Raw genomic sequence first — 14280 nt, forward strand, 5'->3', positions numbered from 1 at the left:
CCCTAAAAGCAGTTTTTAGCGACTGCGCGGTCACAGGAATGAAAGCTGGCCCGCGACTCGGAAAGGGGGGAAAGGGTTATAAAGAAGGAGATCTGTCTGCTCTTGTGTTTTAATTTCTTCTTTTCTTCTCATCATCCTCGTGGTTGTCTATCCTTTGATTCAATTTGAGTCTTTGCTTGTATACTTCGAGCCTCTTCATACCTCCCCGTCCCACCCTTTTCCCCCCGTCTCCGATCCACTTTATCGGCCCTTTTTTTTTATCTTATCGTAGATCGGACTTTGCGATCTGAAATCTTTGGGTCGCGGAATTCTTTTTTCTGTTCTTTGTCTCTTGCTGGATCAGCTATTCTCGACCTCGTCGCAAAGATACCCTCGTGTTCGGAAAATAGCCTTGCATACTTCTGCATTCTTCCATAAGCACAATGACGCAGCCATCCACTATCCCCTCCCGCTTCCTTTCACACCCCAACCACTTGGGCGTTGTGGCCGTCGGTTTCAATGGCGGACAGGTAAGAAGCTACCGCAGACACTCGCAGCGCAGACAGGCATGCTAATACCACGGTTCTACAGATGAAGAAGGGCGTCGAGGCCGCGCCTATGGCCCTGATTGAGTCCGGTCTGCTTACCCAGCTGAGCGAGGACCTCGACTACGAAATCCACCACGACGATACCATCCACTACTACGAAAATGACATCCCCGCTGAGGACCCGGACCACCGGAACATGAAGAAGCCTCGCGCCGTCAGCGCCGTGACTGAGCGCCTCAGCTCGCAGGTCTACAACTACGCCAAGGACGGCAAGTTCGTGCTCACTCTGGGCGGCGATCACTCCATCGCCATCGGTACCGTCTCCGGCACAGCCAAGGCTATTCGCGAGCGATTGGGTCGCGAGATGGCCGTCATCTGGGTCGATGCTCACGCCGATATTAACGTGCCGGAGATGAGCCCCAGCGGTAACATTCACGGTATGCCCATGGCGTTCCTGACCCGGCTGGCCCGGGAGGACCGTCCTGATATCTTTGGCTGGTTGAAGGATGAGCATATCATCAGCACTCGCAAGCTGGTGTATATCGGTCTGCGCGATGTGGATCGTGGTGAGAAGAAGCTTCTCCGGGAGCACGGTATCAAGGCCTTCAGCATGCACGACATTGACCGGTATGTTTACTCCTTCTCGTCTTCCCCGCGCAGGTATCCCCCATTGTATGAACGACCGGCTCACTCTTCATTCTCGATAGTCACGGTATCGGTCGCGTTGTCGAGATGGCTCTCGCTCACATTGGCAATGATACCCCCATCCACCTCTCGTTCGATGTCGATGCGCTGGACCCGCAATGGGCGCCCAGCACCGGTACCCCGGTGCGTGGTGGTCTGACTCTGCGTGAGGGCGATTTCATCTGCGAGTGCGTCCATGAGACCGGTAACTTGGTCGCCATGGATCTGGTCGAGGTGAACCCCAGCTTGGAGGCCGTGGGTGCTGCTGAGACCATCCGCGCTGGATGCTCGTTGGTGCGGAGCGCGCTGGGCGATACCCTTTTGTAATGACTTGTACGATTTTTTTCTGGTTTCTTTTGAATCTTGTGAATTAGATGGAAAACAACCACACTACACTATAGACAATACAAGATTTTCCCTCGATCGATGACGCTGCAAGTGGATGCGGGTAAGCGGGTAACGCGTAAGAAAAGCTCGAGTCCTCAGTACTAAGACTAAGTATACTTCCCGAATGGCACTAAACTCAACTCAATCCCCTGCCACCCCAATTTCCGCCGATCATCAACAAACCCGCCCCTCCTAGCAACCTGCGACCTGAGATTATTTTTCTGTTTAACAACCACCCACTTCTTGGCTAAACACCCCGCATACCATCGCCGTTGCGCGCGCATTACTGCGATCAAGATTAAGGTCCTCGCATCACTACCAGGCTCGAGTCCATTCCTCGACGCTGCGCCGGTACTGGCGCCCAATGCGCTGTCAGCCCGCATCTCTCTCTCCGTCCACCTCGAAATCCCACCAGCACCGAACACTTCACTACGTGCCTCGACTTTAAGGCCAACTCGACTACATTACCCACTCTTGGGTCGCTGCTATTCGCATTCCGGCTACTGCCCATTGAAGCCCCGAAAACGACGGTGTGTCGGGCACAGGCGCATCTGGAGTTGTACATATATATCGCATTCCACTGCCGGAGCTTGGATTGACTTCAATACACTCAATCGCAACGTTCTCGAAGCATACAACTGTGACACCTTTTCTTCCCATTGACCACCACCACAATGAAGGCCGTTCGCGTGCGCCGTGAGACTCGACGCCTCCACCACTGGCCCGAGATCCAGCTCAATATCTGGTTGATCGTGGTACTTTCCGCCTCGGCAACATGTCTCGGTATCTTCTCCTGGTTTATGATTGTGCAATCACAAATGGACCTAGGTACACCCTGGTAGGTCATCGCTGTCAATTTAAGCTACCAGCTATCAGTTCCTGGATCCACTGTATACTGACTTAGATACACCCGCAGGCTCTTCCCGTTCATGGTCGTCGTTAGCGCCATCGGTGTTACGTTCTTCTTTCTAATCCAGGTCCTCATTGCACAAGGGAAGCTACTCCCGGGCATCCTGATCGTCGGCAGCTTTATTCTTTTCGTCCTCTGGTTAACCGGATTGATCGAGACCGCCTTGCAGCTGTACGGAGTCTCCGGCAACGTGAATGATAATTGCCAGATCTGGGTGGTCGAGAATGAGTCCCGGGGAAACAGCATCAACACCCTGGCTTGGTTGACGCAAAGCACAATCTGTAAGTTCCTCTCCTCACTGTCTCTTCTGTTTTCTATCTGACTGGTTGTTGCAGGTAATTGCTGGAAAACGGCCTTTGCATTCGAGCTCGTCAACACGATATTTTATCTCTGGATGATGATCATGTCGTGGCAAGTCCACCGCGACTTTTATCACTGATGTTTCTAATGCGTGATGCTCTTGATGTTATGTCCTTCCATGTCTTATACTGATCTACCTTCTTCATCTCCTGTGATACCATCTTGTTGCATGATATTGGCGTTGGAATCATCCCATGCTTTATGTTTGGTTCCATATCTAGCGTATTTCATATTTCGAGCTATGCTATCTATTTTGCAGCTTTTAATGAACAAAATCTACTGCCATTCATCTTCTGCCATACCATCCAATATAGTAACACACTTGTTCCTCACACCCTTATATCCAGTATCGTATCCAAGCTCGAGGACCATATACACATCGCCCTCCATTAACACACCCCAATATCAAAATTTTTGCCCCCGCGTCCAAACTCCAGACCACGCCGTCCCATTTAGGAAGGAACGCGTCCACCGCGAGATTCCCCAAGGCAAACACAGTCTCATACAACCCCCGATTCGGAATCCCCAGTCAGGAAATCGGTTCTCTCAGGTATAAATAGAACTTATTCATGCTCCGCGGCTTAGACTAACACTTACATTAGGAGCCTACACTAACGTTCTTGAGTGAACCTCGGTGGTAATGGCCTTGCTGCCGAGCTTGTGTAGGGCGTGCACCAGGTTCCACTGCCGACATCTCAGACTCCTTGCTGACACTCTGGTTATCTCTCGTTGGTTATTGACAGATTGGCAGATATCAAACATCCAACCGTTCTATCATTTTTGATGGCTCCCCACCAGGAACCTATTGCTTGACACATTGACCTTTAATCACTATCATACTCCTCCGATACCACAAAAATCTATTTGCACCCCGTGTCCTATGCTAAGGTTAGTACATCCCCAACCTTACTAACATCGCCTGCTAACAATGGAAGTCCTCTTTGACTACATCTCGATCTACCTAAGCTATCAGAAACCCACTTCCTAAAACAGACACATCACCATAAGTCCAACTGCTTGGACCAAACACCCTTCAAACAAACGATTACCGAGGAGTATACGACAACAGACAATCACATTTAGTACTCTGGGCAAGATCGATACTATTGGCATGGCGGGAACAAAATTCGAGTCTCATGGGCTCATCACGGACCAGATCGGATGTCCTCATCCTTGACACCACCACCCTCTACATTGTTCAGACATCACCACTCTCTACGTCCTTCCGACATGATCAGTCTCTACATCCTTCAGACATCACTACTCTCTACGTCCTCCAACATCCTTCCTCACTCTCTACATCCTTCCGACATCGCCACTATCTGCATACTTCGGCCCTTCAGCTTCTCTAGTCTCAAATGCAATAACTTGACTCTCACACATTTCACATTCAAGTACTTCATTAGCCTCCATCAGCCTCAGGTCCCCTTTCTCAGTAATAGACCCTTATTCAAGATGTTTTGCTATGCTCAAAGGACAATGGCAATTCGAATTTCTAATCCAAGAATGCAAAAATAAGCAGGGCCGTTCTCAAATTCATGCGTGATCTTGAGGCAGATTCCCAAGGGCATGGTGAAAACATCCATTACTCTAAAAGCTTCTACGCGAAATTCAAGCTGAATGAATGCCTTCATATCTCAAGGACATTTTCAATTTTTCACATACCATCCATAGCAAAATCCAGGAGCATACCACCCCCTCCTTGTATGGAACACCGGCTAACTTCCACAGAAAATACACAGATACAAAAGTAGAAAGGAAGATCAAGAAAGACTTCACTGACAAACAACGCCGCCGCTATGCCAGGCACGCATCGCAACTGCACAAATCAGACAGGACACACAGACGATAGAAAGAAGATGGAAACGGAGAAGGGGGCAGCTCTAGACTGATGACTGGGATTAGAACGCTGCAAGATGACCCCGAGTCATCGGAGTATAACAGGATGGCTTGAGGACAAACGAATGTGGGTGGTTAGCCTTGATCGGTGGATGTGGGAGCCGCACCGGATTCTTTGGAGTAATCCGGATCATCGAATGCTGCCATCATCTCGCGCTCAAAGTCATCCGCGTCCACATCTGATCCTTCCACGGCCGTCTCGGATTGTGTCTCCTGCTTGTCACCGACAACAGTGGCCACCCCCGCTTCTCCTTCATCGTCATCATCCGGGGCGGGGAATTGTCCCTTCTCAAACCGAGTTTCTTCCGTCTCCGAACCGCCGGGGGTAGCAACATCCCTAAGGCCAGTGCTCCGCTCGTATGACCGCTTGATGCGTTGTGAAAGACGTGAGCCCTTGGCATCGACCTCGTCGCCGTCTTCGTGGGTGGATTCCTCGTCCGCGTTGCCGTCGCTTCCTTCGCCGCGCTTGCGTTTCCGGCTTGGTTCGGCTCCTTCTTCCGCGAAGAACTCGCTGTCACTTTCGCTCTCGTCGTCGCTACCCAGGAAGTCCTTCAACTCGTCGTGCACTGCTGCCTGATCTTCTTCATCATAGCTGAGGGGTGAAGACTCGGACAGTCCTGCGTCCTTGAATAGCTCGTCGCTGGCGTCGTCGTCGGTCACATTCGTGGCTTCGTCTGAGGAAGACATCCACGAGTTATCGACTAGTTCGCGGGAACCGGGTGAAAGAGGCTCGCCACGGTCATCGGGGTGCACGGGTAACAGGTAAGGGTCTTCATCCATGTGTCTCCAGTTGATCAGAGAGTCGTAGAGCCATTGCGTCGTGACAATCTTGATGTTGGGCCAGCGTGTGGCTTCCCGTACTTTGGCAGTGCGGTTTCGGCCAGCGACCAGGTGTGTTACGCGCTTGCCGATGTTTTTCAGGACGACTACACCGAATGTCTTCGCCCAGAGAGAAACTTCTGCGTTTTGGAGATCTTGACCCAGCGGAATAACGCCGGAGAAAACTATCACCACACCGCCGAGGACTTGGGCTTTGTACAAGGGCATAATGTCCTTGATATCGGGCACTAGTTTCAAGTCCACGTCCTTGTCTTTCGAGGCAGCTTTCTCGCCACGGAGGGCGGCCACGCGGCCACCCAGAGCGTGGGTCCTCTTCTTGTCATACTCTTCGAAGAAGATCTTATGTACCGCCTCCAGACGATCTTGAAGTTGGAACAGCTCTGTGTCATGGTCCACCAGCAGGTGGTGTCGAGGTCTGGCTACCTCCTGAGACTCGTCCCCACTAGAAGATGATTCGCTGCCATCGGCAGACGCATCGTCATCTGCATCCAGTTCCTTTTGTTTCTGGAGCAAAGGTCGATCTTCGACTTGGTGCATGATTGTTTCTTCCTGCGCGTCGGCTTGCTCCTGCAGAAGTCTTGGGTCATCTCCACCACCCATCGTCACCAATTGTTCCAAAGCTGAAACTTCCGTCTCCGGGCCTGTCTTCATCGTTGCACCGTTGACATGGTGCTCTTGATCCTCCTTTTCCTTCCCCTTTTCTTTCGATCCTCTGCTCGATTTGGGCGTCACCACAATCTCTTGCTTTTTCGGCAAGAAGCTGGAATTGATATCACCAATTCCGACAAAGAAGTCATAAGGGACAACCTTGATCAAATTGGGGATCCATCGCCACACGTCACCACGGTCATCAATAATGACCACCATCTTGGTGTCCACCGGGAAGAGGCGCTGCAAGTTTTTGGCTGTCAAGCTTCCGCTTTCGTCACGGCTCAGAATACGGTCTCCAAAGAGCTTGCGTGTTGGGTCAATGAGGTCGGCAATGTTCTGGGCGTATGCTCGAGTACCCATGGTGTAGATGTGCAATTCAAAGAGCTCGGCGACTTTCTCCAAAAATCCCTCCAGGCCAGGTCGAAGCTTGATGTAATACCAACATCCGCGCGCTCCAGGTGTGTCGTCAACCAGTTGGAAGGACCGAACATCCTTCAATGCATCATAATTCGGGTTATCCTTATCATCCTTCCATTCCCCGACAGTCGGATCAACAGTGGCATGGATGATCGTCTGGTCCAGATCCACCACCAGTGACAGACGCCGAGACGCCAGAAGACGACGCTTAGCATCCTCCTCGACACGAGTGGCCTCCTTCTCACTGACAGTCAACGTGGTGTTGTCATGGGTCATCTGGATGGGAGCGCGGAAGGTTTCCGAGATCTCAGTGTTGTATGTTGATCTATCCAATGGAAACAAGAGGCTCAGTCAGTATTGCGATCACAACTGGATCATTCGTCTGAACTTTGAGATCGGACGCATAAACATACTCAGTCATATCTTTACCACATTCGGCGCACATCCCACCGAACTGGACCTCATGTGCACAAGGCTCCTCAACTTCGACAACATCCACACTAGATAAGAAAGACAACCAATCAGTTCATAGCCCACAAAGAGTCAACAAACAAACATCAGACGAAACGACTCACGGTTCATCAATAACATCGCCTTTAGCAATGTTCCATTTCACAACCGTCCCATCCACGGTAGACTCAAAGCGTGTCGGAAACTTGCGCTTCACCATCACCTGATTTCCGAGTCCATCGCCCTCCTCCACAGTAGTCTGGTAAATGTACCAGAAAATGGCCTCATCCCGCTCCACCGTGTCCCCCTCCCGCTTGAGGAGCGAGGTCACGGTGATGGGATAGTGTAGGCTGGGGGGCAACCGGAGCTGCATCTTGGCTCCCAGTCCGCCCCTAGGTGATCGAGAACCACCTGTTTACTCGATTTCTTAATTGGAACCGTCACCTAGTAATGTGCTGTGGTCCCAGGCTTGTTGATTCCACGTCGATGGCGAGCGCGGATGTCGTGTGAGCTTGATCGCGTGCGACTCTGGCTACGGCGCCATGCCCGACACGCGACGCGTGGAGAGAACGAACGACAACGGCGGTGAGAGAGGGTTGCAGAAAAAGTAAATGAGGTGAGTCAATGGAGTTGAAGTGATAGCAAGACTTGTTTGCGCTGTCGCAAGGACGAGTCCAGCAGTGAGTTGTTAGGCAATCGAGTGGTTGGATATCGCCACACGAACTCGCGGAGTCACAACGAAACGTGCGCTTGTGCACCCTGGCGTGTAGAATGATGAAGAGTTGATACACAAGCCAAGTGAAGCAAGCGACTGGGAGTTGATGTTGTTGGGGGATGATGGAGGGATTGTCGTTGGGTTGGAGAATGGAAGAGCTCATCCGGGAACTTGTGCGGGGACAGGCTCAACCGGCTTTCCTTTGAAGGAGCTCCGCTTATGTCAACATCCCATCCACTCCGGAGAAAACTATATTAAACGAATACTCGACAACGAAGGGCTGGATGTATATAATTGACCTAGTATAGCTATGATAGTGTTTTATAATCATCTCCAATATTTCTAAATAGCTTGGCCCGCTTGTTTGGACTCCCAGATGCTGGATAACTCTCATGATTGGCCATTTGAGCAGGAGACTGCTGCAGCCACGGACCTCTGGCTCCATCAGAGCTCCCGTCCTCGGCCCATCGCCATTGGGGGCAGCTATCAAACACACCAAACAGGTCTACGAATAAAAAGCTACTTTGAAGTTCTACTAGAATAGGATACGCAGACCAAATACAGAGCTAGGAGGGGGAATTGGTTGGTAATAGCGAGATAAATTCAACACAATGCAACAAGAAATCCATGCTCTTGACAATCTGCGCGATCCTCATCGAGCAAATTCCCAGGAAGGGGCTGTGCCGACGTACGAAACAGAAACCAGGAGGAAAAAGTAAATCAGACAGCAGTCAAGATATGCTTACCTTGTAAAGCCATTAGGTGCGAATGATAAAAGCAGAGCATCTTTACAAACCACATGTTCGCCTAGAGAAGAGCTCATGTACATAGCAGATATACGGATAATGCGCTCGACTCTGTCTCCAGGTCTGTCGGCAGCTACAGATTCCCCCTAGTGGAAATTGGATGAACGCATTTAGCTGGACTTGGCCTTGGCCAGGCCAACGGAGCCCTTGCCGTGGTCGTACACGCTGTACCACTTGCGCAGGAACGCGTCACCCAGGATAGCAAGAGGACCCACGGGCTCGGGGAAGTCCATGCCCATGAAGCTGCTGATGCAGGAACCCTGGACCTCGAGGATGTAGTCGTAGGGGCCGATGGTGAAGTTGTGGCCGGCCAGAGTGAAGGTGAGGTCGGGCAGCTTGTCACGGGCATCACACTCGACGGTGTACTGGCCAGTGAAGCCCTTCTTGGCACCGATCTCCTTGTTCAGGAGCTCGGCCATGGTGGAGGGCAGAGCAATGAGCGAGGTGCCAGTGTCCAGGATAACACCGGTGTCCTCGAGCTCGGCAGTGTTCTCGCCAAGGGTGATGGCATCGAAGTCCACCTCCCAGTAAGCCTTGCGGCGGAGGGCAATGTTGATCAGCTCGCCAGTGTAGTGGCTCTTGTCGATACCACCGAAGGTGGCCTCGGAATCGTCACCGTCCTTGTTGGCGTCGCCCAAGTAGAAGGCGAACACGGGCTCGTCCAGGAGACCCTGGTTCAGAGCGTTGTAGAAGGGAGGGACCATCTTGTTGACAGAGATGGTGTCAAAGCCTAGACCCAGGATACCGTCGAAGCGGCCGAAGGCAAAGGCCAAACCAGGTTCCTCGGTGGCCTCAGCAAAGTCCTGGTGCTTGATCTCCAGGTCTCCGATCTTCATGGTGTCCTGAGAGACGAAGCCGCTCAGGCTACCAGATCCGTAACGAATGGCGAACTCGGTCCCGTTCTTCTTGTAGGTGCTCGAAGACGAAGAGTCATACTTGCTGTGGAGAAAGCAGGCAATCGAGTTGCACTGCGACGAGGGAACCCAGAGGTTGGAGCTACCAGTGTCGAGGACGACCTTGAAGCTCTGGGGAGGAGTACCGATGGAGATCTCGGAGAAGTCTGAGAGGGTGGTTAGTATATGGTTTGGATTATGATTTGTAGATGGTTATTGCTGATTGTTGATGATTGTAAAGGAACAGAGTGGATTCATGGTTGATGTGGAGACGGGAGGCTTACACTGAGCATTCAGGAAGTTGTCGACCAGCACGTTGTGACCACCCTCGGGCTTGATGGAGGTATCCTGGTAGCTAGAAGAAGGGCGGTAACCCATGTACTTCTGGCCGAGGGACGCCACATGTCGGTCGATGTTGGCAGCACTCTGTGATGATGCTGTTGTTAGCTTTCGGATATCAGGCACCGGTTCCGGCGGGGGGCGGGCGATCTCACCAGCTGCTCGTCCAGCGGGACCTTGTTAAGCTTGAGCTTGTGAACCTCAGCAGAGGCAGCGCCCAACAGCGCAGAGGCTGTGAGCAGGGTGATAGACTTCATGATGGTGTAGGATGGGAGAGGATGATGATAACGATGGAGAGAGAGGTGAGGGAAGATAAGGACTGGGCTGGGGGCGGAGCCTGGAGGACGATCGGCATAACGTGATGGGAGTGCGTCATTGCCGGAATCAGCTGGGCCGACCATGGTCAATCTGCCAACCAAGTTGGGGTTACACTCTACTAGAACTAGTTCATTATGCCCCCGTCCAGTTTCCCCTCTCAATCTACTCCATAACAGACAAGATGCTAGTAAATGACTATCAACACCAGGTCAATACTAATTGGTGTCTTTACTACAAGAAATAACCCCCCATTCCACATCATTGGCATCGTGGAGGACGGGGGGAAAAGAGGAGGTGGCTGGGCGTTTGCCTGCTTGGCGCTAACCCAGGATAACCAGGGCGACGGTCGAAGCGCCGTACCTGGCAGATGCAGAATCAAGTGGCGACCGCTCACAAGGAACAATAATCAGCCCGTGAGCCGGTTCTCCCGCTGGCAGGTGACCATGAATAGTTGACCTGTTCAATTGGCTAGAACTGGTTAAATCACCTATACGCTAATCCAGGCTTTACCTACTTCTTAAAAATGCAAATCAAGGATTGTGTTAACTATCGACCCTATCAGCTGTAGAATCCAGAGTATAGACGGAGATAATATCCATACAGCAGATCTCAGACGGATCGTCAAGCTTATCTTCTTAGTTCTGTATCCTACGCTTATATTCAGACAAACTGAGACATGCTCGATACTAGCAGGCTGTATACTGTACCTAGTAACGTACTTTATCCAGTTTGATACTGTTTACTAGACCCTGAGTGGTACAATGCAGCCGAAATTTTGCCTGTCTCTTGACCCTTCCCTTACGTAGTACGGCTTCTCTATCACATCGCATCTTATCACGAGTCCTACCTCAAAAATTGAATCCTGAATGTATTCCCAAGTATCACAGATTATTGATAATACAACGGTCCGGGCTACACTTTCATCACCCGCATCCACGCGCTCCCAAGCAATACCGAGCTTACCGGTAGAACTCAAGACTGTAAATCGAGTCAGTAACACAACACATCGGGTATAAGGACGAGCATGGGGCGAAACAGAGAATCACATACCGGTCATCCTCGTGGCCACTCTTCACCTGGGCGGCATAGGCATCCTCCAGGTCGGTCTGGATGATATTGTATCGGTTCTTGCGCACCGCCCGGAGACCGGCCTCTTGCATAATCGCAGCGATGACGGCACCGGACAACGGCTCATTGCGAACAATCAGGGGAATCCAAGTCGACCTCGGGCGACAGAGACATCTTTGAGGCGATGGTGGTGAAGATCAGACGGCGCTCGCGGCGGTCGCGCAACGAGGGGAACTCAATCTTACGGTCCAGACGACCTGGGCGCAGCAGAGCCGGGTCGAGGGTGTCGGCACGGTTGGTAGCCATGATGACCTTGACGTTGCTGGTTTGCTCGAAACCATCCATCTGGTTCAGCAGCTCCAGCAGGATACGCTGCACCTCACGATCGGCACCGGTCTGGGCATCGAAACGCTTGGTGGCGATGGCGTCGATCTCGTCGATGAAGATGATCGCCGGTGAGTTCTCACGCGCCATCCGGAAAACGTCACGAACCATACGAGGACCTTCACCCAAATACTTTTGTACGAACTCGGAGCCGTTTACGCGAATGAAGCTGGCAGTTGTGCTGTTGGCCACGGCCTTGACCAACATGGTCTTGCCAGTACCGGGGGGTCCGTACAGCAGGACACCACGTGGCGGGTCGATACCTGTGTTGCCAGATTAGCATGGCTCCATCATCCACATATCATTATAGCTGTACCCACCAATCTGTCTATAGAGATCGAAGTGTGTCAGCGGCAGCTCGACGGCTTCCCGAATCTCCTGCTTCTGCATATCCAGACCACCCACGTCGGCATAGGTCACATCTGGCTTCTCGCTCTCGCCCAGCATCGCGATCGAGGAGTCGGCCTCCGGGGGAAGGATATCAACGAGCGCATTGGAGTGGCGGTGGAGGGCGACCGAGGATGAGGGCTTCAGCTTCTCGCGGTCGAGTGTGGACAAGATGCGGACGACGTAATTCGACCCGGTCGAGCTCTGCACGATACCAGTACTGGACGGGAAGCTGTTAGCAAGAGGTTTTCCCCCTTGTTTCCGTGTGTTAAGGTCAAGCATACTTCTGATCGATAGCCTCCATGAACTGCCCAATAACCAGTGGCACACTCTGTATACGTTTAATCTCTTCTTGTGCTCGAACAAGCTCCCTCTTCAAGCTCCTATAATTCAATCAGATAAGTCAGCAATCTATTCCCCAACCATATGGCATTTTGAGAAGGCTTGCCTTTGCTCATCCTTGATGTATTCCTCCTGCAGCTGAATGTATCTGTTGGCGGCGTCAGTGACGTCGGAAAGGACCAGGGCATCATCATCACTAACTCTAGGTGTCGCTGTAGCCGCTTCAGATTGGCGTATTCGTCGTTTCCATCGGCCCCCGTGCCCTCCAGCGAGTCCAGGCTGGCAAGGGCATCCAGGGCAGCTGGCTTCGGGAGAGGCGTGACGTTGTTCGCCGGGTTCTCCACGGCAACGTCTCCCATGGTTGCGATCGTCTGTGTGATGTGAAAAGGAAAAATCAGACGATATCGGAGATGATGGAAGTGGTTCGAAGACGGTTTCGTAGATTGACGTTGCGAGGCGCGTTGTGCAGGGTCTGGAGATGGTGATGAATCGGCCTTGGAGCTTGGATCGGGCAACATGGAGCTTAATGATCAGTCACGTGATGTTTGTCATCGGCCAGCAACGAATCTGGGTGTGATGTTATTCTTCAGATTTCCTTCCATTTCGAACTTGTCAAAAGGAGTCTACGGTATTAGAATTATATTGCCAACTCATAGCCTTATATTACGGGTAATTCAAGAATAAGTGGTGGCAAAAGTAGTCTCATATTAGTTAACTATATATTTTGAGGGCGTCCACCTCCTCACCCATCTATGCGCCAAGTTACATCCTGAAGATTTAGGCATACGACTCTCAATTCTACATGTCTACAGTCATCAACTGTACCTCGTAATCATAGCCCTCCATCCTCAGGCGCCTAATCATATCTCACAGCAGATGGTCAGCTATGTATTGTAATTATGAGTGGCTTATTTCGCCGGGGAACCCATGGTCACCAAAGAATGTATTTGGGGCCAGGCCCAACTTCAGCCCATGGCCAATCAGGCCCATGGTCGGGGCTGTCTTGAAATGATTCGCAGAGATGACGCTGCCAGCACGCCTCTGTAGGCAGATTCAGGCAGCTGATCCTGTCCAGCGAACCGAGGAAAGAAGCAAGCTTAGCATTCTTATTATCCTTATGATCCTTGGTCCTGGTTGTTCTGGCTACTTTGGCTACTCTGCCCTCGACAACGAACCCACAAACTAGAATCGCGGGGGCTCCTTCTGCCATTCACATCGCTTAGACCAAGATGTCATTTGAGGCTTGAGAAAGCATAAATCCCGTTCTGGTGGAGCCTAGGACCAGGATTGGGTTTTGTCCGTCTACTCTTAAGTCGGTAGTGGTTGGGCAGGGTGGCAGGTTTGGCAGATTGGCAGGTTAGCGGTGGTCGCAAAAGGTGGGACAGGCACAGAACCATCACGATGCCCCATGCGGATCGAGTCGGATCCTCGCACCATTAGAGGAGGCCCTCTTGGCGGAGTTTTTCATCTGGGTCCTGGAACGGCGCTGCGGGGAGTCCCTTTTTCTCCCTTTTCTTTTCTTGCCCTCTGTTCAATCCTCTGACCCTCGGATTGGTTGCGCTCGTCATGATTATCAGACGCTAGTCCGAGCTTTATATAAGGAGAGAGCCGCGCCCACTGTACCGTGATCGGGCCTGACGTGGAGATTTTCCTTTTCCCCTCGACGCTTTTCTTTCCTTTCTCTTCATTGCGATCTTGTACGATTCATGTCTCCAAATATCTCTCCTTGGGAAGACTTCTAAACACTGCATCCTGCATCTGCTAGGGTGGCCTACTGGCCGGCAAAAGTATACAGACTAACCAGACTGGGCGAAGACCGTTGGAATGGATCTTCGCCGAGCTCATTTTGCGTCTCCAGCCTGTGAAGAGGATTTTTCTTTTCTCCTCTTCTTTTATTCCCATG

At 51.6% G+C, this 14280-nt stretch overlaps 6 protein-coding genes across 6 annotated transcripts; 2 read left to right on the forward strand and 4 right to left on the reverse strand.

Annotated features, from left to right (window-relative positions):
- Positions 1 to 422: 422 nt before the first annotated feature.
- On the forward strand, positions 423 to 1538 carry N7473_008149 (arginase; the record flags this gene model as incomplete). The annotated part of the gene is made up of 3 exons (XM_057154089.1): positions 423 to 509; positions 571 to 1154; positions 1235 to 1538. The coding sequence occupies 3 exons, from the start codon at positions 423 to 425 to the stop codon at positions 1536 to 1538; spliced, it is 975 nt and encodes a 324-aa protein (XP_057008427.1).
- A 734-nt stretch (positions 1539 to 2272) lies between these two features.
- N7473_008150 (uncharacterized protein) lies at positions 2273 to 2947 on the forward strand (the record flags this gene model as incomplete). The annotated part of the gene is made up of 3 exons (XM_057154090.1): positions 2273 to 2436; positions 2515 to 2789; positions 2844 to 2947. 3 exons carry the CDS (start codon positions 2273 to 2275, stop codon positions 2945 to 2947), a joined length of 543 nt encoding a protein of 180 aa, XP_057008428.1.
- Positions 2948 to 4842: 1895 nt separating this feature from the next.
- fcpA (protein-serine/threonine phosphatase) lies at positions 4843 to 7498 on the reverse strand (the record flags this gene model as incomplete). The annotated part of the gene is made up of 3 exons (XM_057154091.1): positions 4843 to 7000; positions 7089 to 7175; positions 7251 to 7498. 3 exons carry the CDS (start codon positions 7496 to 7498, stop codon positions 4843 to 4845), a joined length of 2493 nt encoding a protein of 830 aa, XP_057008429.1.
- Positions 7499 to 8756: 1258 nt separating this feature from the next.
- On the reverse strand, positions 8757 to 10135 carry N7473_008152 (Vacuolar protease A; the record flags this gene model as incomplete). Its single annotated transcript, XM_057154092.1, has 3 exons — positions 8757 to 9706; positions 9824 to 9965; positions 10034 to 10135. The coding sequence occupies 3 exons, from the start codon at positions 10133 to 10135 to the stop codon at positions 8757 to 8759; spliced, it is 1194 nt and encodes a 397-aa protein (XP_057008430.1).
- Positions 10136 to 10915: 780 nt separating this feature from the next.
- Positions 10916 to 11356, reverse strand: rpt3 (proteasome regulatory particle base subunit RPT3; the record flags this gene model as incomplete). The annotated part of the gene is made up of 2 exons (XM_057154093.1): positions 10916 to 11174; positions 11247 to 11356. The coding sequence occupies 2 exons, from the start codon at positions 11354 to 11356 to the stop codon at positions 11156 to 11158; spliced, it is 129 nt and encodes a 42-aa protein (XP_057008431.1). The 3' UTR covers positions 10916 to 11155.
- A 31-nt stretch (positions 11357 to 11387) lies between these two features.
- Positions 11388 to 12736, reverse strand: N7473_008154 (uncharacterized protein; the record flags this gene model as incomplete). Its single annotated transcript, XM_057154094.1, has 5 exons — positions 11388 to 11911; positions 11969 to 12255; positions 12320 to 12418; positions 12484 to 12525; positions 12579 to 12736. The coding sequence occupies 5 exons, from the start codon at positions 12734 to 12736 to the stop codon at positions 11388 to 11390; spliced, it is 1110 nt and encodes a 369-aa protein (XP_057008432.1).
- Positions 12737 to 14280: the final 1544 nt, after the last annotated feature.

The sequence above is a fragment of the Penicillium subrubescens genome, assembly GCF_028828155.1.
Source record: "Penicillium subrubescens strain IBT 31985 chromosome Unknown utg000005l_segment0_segment0, whole genome shotgun sequence".
Classification (NCBI taxonomy): Eukaryota; Fungi; Ascomycota; class Eurotiomycetes; order Eurotiales; family Aspergillaceae; genus Penicillium; species Penicillium subrubescens.